The sequence below is a fragment of the Saccoglossus kowalevskii genome, chromosome 13 (assembly GCF_978046115.1).
Source record: "Saccoglossus kowalevskii chromosome 13, keSacKowa6.1, whole genome shotgun sequence".
NCBI classification, from domain to species: Eukaryota; Metazoa; Hemichordata; class Enteropneusta; family Harrimaniidae; genus Saccoglossus; species Saccoglossus kowalevskii.
In genome coordinates, this window is record NC_140653.1 from 28,910,060 (window position 1) to 28,917,187 (window position 7,128).

General features: G+C 34.2%; 1 protein-coding gene across 1 annotated transcript; it reads right to left on the bottom strand.

The window, feature by feature from the left end:
• Positions 1–782: 782 nt before the first annotated feature.
• On the bottom strand, positions 783–6,810 carry LOC100372707 (DNA-directed RNA polymerase III subunit RPC7-like). Its single transcript, XM_002730814.4, has 6 exons — positions 6,575–6,810; positions 5,099–5,228; positions 4,491–4,616; positions 3,585–3,664; positions 1,476–1,580; positions 783–1,112 (listed from the first exon to the last, which is right to left on the bottom strand). Exons 1-6 carry the CDS (start codon positions 6,689–6,691, stop codon positions 1,023–1,025), a joined length of 648 nt encoding a protein of 215 aa, XP_002730860.1. The 5' UTR covers positions 6,692–6,810; the 3' UTR covers positions 783–1,022.
• Positions 6,811–7,128: the final 318 nt, after the last annotated feature.

Consider the following 7,128-nt stretch of genomic DNA (forward strand, 5'->3'; position numbering starts at 1 on the left):
TTCAAACAGATCAGACAACATTCACCCAAGTACTGTGTTAGCACAAACAAAAAGCCAATACTAGGCAAGGCTTCTAATTTTTCATTGTGTACCAATCAAATTTAACACTACTTAATATGGTACTGCACATATATGCAGTGCATTATGGGAGAGATCTTCCCATTGTATATAATTGACAACTATAATCATCCTAAAAACGGCCAGAATTTTATGTAAATTCCATGAAATGTTGTAACGATATTTGCTCTACTAGTAGCTTGTGTTTGTAAACTGCAGGTGTTTCTATGGTCAAAATAAGTAATATTATTATTCACGATACAACAACTTGTATTTGGTTTATATGCACTTCTATTGGAGATACACTTCTAATAGAATGAATACAGTATTAGGATAGGATTTTTAATCTCATGTTATCAAGCAAAATTTGAGGAAATTTTTCAATTTCTCTATAAAAAAACAGTGTAAAATGCCAATGTTGACCACATTCTATGACATTTCAGACACCACTAAAATTATTGTAACTGCTATAAAAGATAAAGCTCAGGACACTGTCTGGTTAATTTTAGAAATAGAACTAACACTACGCCTTGCATGGTGGAGCCCGTCAACGAGAGCGAAGATCACTTTTGTTGAGTTCAAAAGCATCACAAGCGATAACGTTATCTGACCGCATCTCTACATCTATGATAAACCAACAGAGATGCAAGTCCATAAAAAAAACCAGACAATTGTAATGAAATGTTCATCAACAAAAAAACTAATCTTTTCTACAAATGACCTACTTTTTCTATTATTTATGAAAACTGGATTTTTCCCATGTATTTAATACTTAACCCTAAGGACTTTTCAGTAGAAAAAAATCTACCCAACTGCAGTTTGATAGTTTACAAATTTGCACCCTGTAATCATTAACAAATCTTGTCACAAATCATATAGGTTGCAATTTCTCCTGACAGTGTTGAGAATATTTCAGCGACACTGCACAGAATCCACCAATGCGTATATTTGCGGTGAATACTACATCAGTAAACTGGTCCATCATCCAACGCATCATCCTCATCAAGGCCAAAATCTTCACCATTATCGAAGTAAGTTGCATTATAATCAGTTCCCTAGAAAGAAAAAACAAACAAAAATATTTCTTAGATTTTAACAAAAATAAGTTGTTAGCAAGAGCATGGCATTCCATGGCAAGAATGAGTATTAAAGTGAGTGAATCGGGAAAGCATATAACAGTATGGGGTGTTTGATGCATATTTATATTTTAAAGCATTCAAAAAGTTGTGCTTCTATTATTCCTAAACATTTCATTTTTTTAAAAATTCTAATAAATACCTTAAAAAATATCTTGCACGCACATTTGTGGTAGGTTCTCAATAGAATAAGCATTTGGGGGAAAACATTTATGAAGGATGGCAAAAGCAATATGTGACAGGCAAGTGAAAGTATGGTAAGAGGAGAAAGTCTTTTTATACCTCTTCTTCATCTATCTCATCATAGTATTCTTCTTCTTCTTCCTCCCCTTCTTTTTCTTCTTCATTTTCTTCAACAGTTTGTGACTCTTCTTTGTGTTCCAAGTTCTAATGACAAGATATTTGGAAGATGCAACTGAATCTCCAGATTGAAAAATGTTCAAAAATCAAATCATTTGATACAGTGGTACAATATCTGGATATTGTTTTGTTTTTGTAAACTTTTGTTTAGAAATTTTTATTTTTTAAAAGAAAAGTTGTTGCTATTCAGCCATATAGTATAAGCAAAAGGAATTACATATCCAAAAATATTAATAAAAGAACAAAACTGTACTCCATTTTCAAAACATTTCTCTGTACCACCACAGAGGTCACACACATAATACATGACAAGCTTGATGGCACATCATAAGTTGAAAAGTACTACTTCAACATTATTCAGCTTACATGGTTTATTGACACTGTACTGCAAGCTGCCCGACAGGACTTGCCCAACTCACCTCAACACGTCCAGTTATGAGAAGACGTAACAGTGTCTATTAATGTGCATGTTTTCGTCGATGGAGTAAGATTTTTTCAGATTTGTAGATTTAAATGTCTGGAGTCATGGATGTGATGAAATGTGACAAGTCTATTATGTGTATGATAGTTACTGTGTTATACTGGTCATGACACTTTTATCCAATAAAGTAACAGCTTGAAAGCACACGACTTAATCAGGGGTATTCTGAATGGCTAAGAAAGAAGACTGAAAAATGTTTTCAAACTTCACTTTTGCACTAAAATATTATACTCAAAAAGATACTGAGCAAAACCAATTTCATCTTTGCATTGTAATCCATATAGGTATTAAAGCAAGTTTTATTTTACTTCACTGAGCACGGTATCAATCATGCCTTCGCCCGTCCCACAATCATTCGTAATTAATTAAATTTCCACATATTGTAAAAATTCAACACCTTTTGTAATAGAAAAATCATTTCAATGCTTACTCATAGAGAAAGTGTAATATATTGACTTGGGTTTGGGTTTGTGACTTAACGAAAACAGAACCAGTCCATAAGATTTAAAATGGTGGAACACTACAGTAGTACTGTTTATTTGCATTGAACTCTGGGTAAATTAGAGCAATGACATATTCATAGTCGAATAGCACCTTCAAAACATTTCAGAAAGTATATATGTGAGTGCACCCAGACTGTTAGGTCAGATTTGGTACCAAATAGGGTTGTTTTTATGTTCAGATCAGACAGACTCAGAGTAATACTTGGTACTAAGTAGAAATATTATGTTTTGAAGAACTTTTGAAGAATAAAAAATAACCTTTTTTGGTCACACAACTTACAACTTTATTTACAAGACCAGGTTCAAAACCACCTATTCAGCAAGCGATGATGGATTTGTTAATTACAAAATATATCAATATTTATACCATTTTCAATTGATTGAAATGGCATTTAGGTCAGACACTTTTTATTCCTTGTTTCTCGAGTTTTTATAAGGCAATTTTTTTGAGGAGGGCGAAAAAATAAATAAAATTAATTCCTTTTTTCCATTAGATTTGTGTGATTCTCAAAGAACTGTAAGTGAGATCATTGATCGGAGAGAAGAAATGAAAAAAAATGTTATTCCATGTATAACCTTGTTTCTCATCTGCGCGAGACTTCGGTACTTTGATCATGATACTCCCACGAAAATGCATCTTGGATTTGTTTTGCGGCGGGTGGTGAAAAAATGAAGATAAAAATAATATTTTTTTAGCAATTTTTTGCGCTTACAAGTCGGCGGGCGCGAGAACTTACGCTGGAATATAATTTTATATTTATTTCATTTCCGGCTCCTGTTCATTCGGCGGGTTCGCGAAACAAGGGATAATAAAAGTCTGCCTTAGGAAGCAAAGTGTTCCACAGAACAATCAATTTGGGAGTTTGCATGTTAAAAGAAATTGGCAAGCTGGATGTATTCAGTCATAGCGGTGTGTGGCACATAGTCACGCAATATTCACTTGTAAAGACTGACACAACTAGACGTAGATTTTGTGTGTATTCAGATGGAATGTGTTTGGACATGTAGTGTGCTTGAAGAAGATTAGAATCTAGGAAGTTCTCTCACCTGTAGTTTCTTTTCTATTTCTTCATGCGATAGGGCCTTTGTCTTCCTGCTTATTGGAAGAGTTGGATTCACAGCCGCTCCTGGAAGTTAAAAAAACCCAAAAAACAATACATTTTAAGATTTAACTTGTAGATTACCAAGTCGTTGCAATTACGGGAAACGTTGTTCATGATATGGCGAAAAAGCAAGATTTCATTGAAATGTAATGATTAGTACTTGAGATATAAGAGGAAAAGTCAAATGAGTAATCATTATGCAGATTAGATAATTAACATGCATGTATTTTACACCAAACTAAACAAGTTTGTCCCCATAGCATCTATGTACCAAGTTTCATCAATAATTGGATAATTATCACGCAAATTAGGTAATTAATATGCACAGATTTCAAAAGTCAAAAACTAATCAAATCTGCACAACAGTACAGATCATCTATGTACTAAGTTTCATTGAAATCCAATGAGTAATTCTTATGTAGAACTTTGCGCGAACAGGGGCTAAATAATGAGTGTGGTTTTACTAGACTTTTTTGGTTTAAACATTAAAATGACCTGCACCATATAAAACAACACTATCGGTATATCGATCAAATTGAGAAACACGAGAAACAAGTCACTGACATGACAGAGTCCCCCTTAATGAAATGAGATAAAGTCTGAATTCTGGAAGTTACAAATTAGTTGTAGTTGTGTAATTGACAGAATTGTGACAATAACAATTTGTTCTAGTAAGTAATCTTAAATCCCTGATGTAGTTTGTATTGTTAAAATTTAAATGACAATTAGCCTTAGCGTGTTCAAGACAAGGATCCAGAACAGCATTTTCGAGAAGGAAACAGCCACCAGTCATCTACTGACAGTGAATTTAATAATGTGGTTCCTCCATCTCTTAAATAATGACACTCACTTGATTTGTGTAACCTTCTCACTCGTATTTTCAGCTCTTGCGGCAAACGTTCCCAGTCTGGCTGGAAACCAATGATACTGTCAGAATTCCGATTCATCTGATATTTATCCGAATAACGTTCAATATCTGTAAACATCAGCAGGTGATCAGTGATGGCTTTAATGAAGAGTATGAACTTATATGACGGTACATTCATTTATTTTAACTTCTTTCATGGAACAGGTAAACAATGATCAGTGAAAAGAATTTTTCAATAAAGTTGTTCACATATAGTTACTGGGAAGTAACAGTCGCATTTCATGTCAAACATTCCTACACACCTTGTATATATTGTGTGGGACCCATATCGAAACTTGATCTGGTGCACTTACTGTTGTATGTGTTCAAATTTCATGTGAATAAACAATGTATTTTACACGTGTTGTATACGTTGCTATGAGTCTCATATCGAACAGAACGCGGAGTGATGACTGCCACCCTTTAAATTTACTCTAAATTATACATTTATTAGTCCTAAATGTGAGTTAAAGAATTGAAGAAGTGACTTCACCTTTAGTGAGAAATAAACATGTAAGGACAATTTTGAAGTTTAAAAGAAAACTTCTCACCTTTTTTCTTGGAATCTGCTTTAATGTAATGTGGCGAATCCTTCATTGTGCCTCTGTATTCTTGTTTCAACGCTAGCATATAGTCATGATCTTCACCACTCAACAGCGGAACTGGTTTGAATTGTAGAGGCTGTTGAAGAAAATAAGTAGAACAATTTACAAGTGGTTCTCATTTCAAAGAGAACATTATTAGTAATGTACTAATGTAATACGGTACATGTACTGACTTTGTAATTGTTTGTTTGTGGTGAAATAAATTCAATTAAAGTCAATACCATACAGTGTGCCCTCGAATAGGACTGATTTTGTAGGAAACTCAAGTCACGATGCAATCCATCAAAATCTAGTTGAGTCAGCTTGTTTTGTTGCTTTGGGGAGGGGGTCATCAGGAAACTGGAGGCACATGGTGAGGCCGTTGATTTTTTTGTTTTTAAAACGTGAATCACTATACCAATGTATGATTTTCTGTTACAGCAACAATTTGTCAGTGAATTAGCACAACTAGTTGCGTTACACCAAATTGTGTGCTTGTCATACCTGCTTAGAGGACACTAGAGGGCACACTGCTACCATGATAGCTCCCAACAAATGAAATATCAAAGTGTTTTAAATACCATATTTACTCTAGTTGGAAACAGAACTCTAATAGATTAATAGAAGTGCGTGTAAACAGTTGCATTTTTTGTATACTGGATCATTCAAATATGACTTATTTTAACCATAGACATCTGTCATTTATGTAAACGCTACTAATAGAGCAAATATGGTAAAGTTTATTTATTATTTACAATGTACATGTTGCATGGGACTCACAGTGTGTTGTGCAACTGTGGTACTGTCATTACTAGTATTGACTCTAGTAGTGTAATAAAGTTATTATTATTAAAAGTAGTAGTAGTAGTAATAGTAAGTAAATAATTGAAGGAGTTTTAAAATAACCTATTTATATTTTTACTTTAACATATCAAAATTAAAAGCCCTATTCACTGATTGTGTTTTTCAAAGAGGCCTTAGTATGTGGAGTAGCATTTTAACCACTCACCTCCATGTGTTGATGTATGCAATCAATCTTTACAATGTCTAAATTTACAAAGATGATTTATTCGACCTAATGTAATTTTGGTAAATTTGACTGAAACCATAAATGCATACTCCCAGTATTAGCCCTCAGGGCTCCCCTCTCCCACAAGTCAGTGCTCCCTGGCACAGCACAGGGAGTTGGAATAACTTGTATTAATTTTGAAATAAAGAATTTAAAATAATTCCCTTGTAATGTTCTTTTAACTTCCTCTATTTTGTTATCAGCAAATCTTTATTAATTCTTTATTAAAAATTAACTGTGGTATCGGACAAGACATCTTACAAGACACTGGACAACACATGGTTAGACGAACATTTTCTATTTCAGACGCTATTGTCACATAAAATAATTCAATGCAATATACATGTAATGAGAAAATTATGGAAATGACTTACTGGAAATAAGGGCGGGGGCTGAAGCGTTGGAGGGGGCAAATCACCCCTTCCTATACCCAAAGCCTCTGCGGCAACTGCCAGCGCCCCACGACCTCTACCACGCCCTCTTCCAGCCATTAATCAGACTATCTTCATCCGGGTCTGCATATAATATAATAATTGCAGGGAAATTTCATTTGTTTACATCATGCATCTGGCATACGAAAACATATAGCGCCGAGGATCTCCAAAACTTGTTCAACGACAGCGCCACTAACGTTGAATGGATTTGTTGATTAGAGTATAGGGGTGTGGTGTAAGAGAAAGTCTTCCTTCACAAAAGAGATATACATTGCATTATCTTAATGTCACATTTATTCAATAATAATAATATTTGACTCTTAAGGAAAGCATGTTCATTAGAAAGAGAAATCAGAATGAGCCAAGCGTTCTTCAACTTGTATACCCATGACCCCTCTCAAAAATGATCACATTATTTTCCATCCTCGTGCGAACTGTTTTATAATCAAACACAGGAGAACTATACAAGAGCATTCATAATGGTAGAACAATAA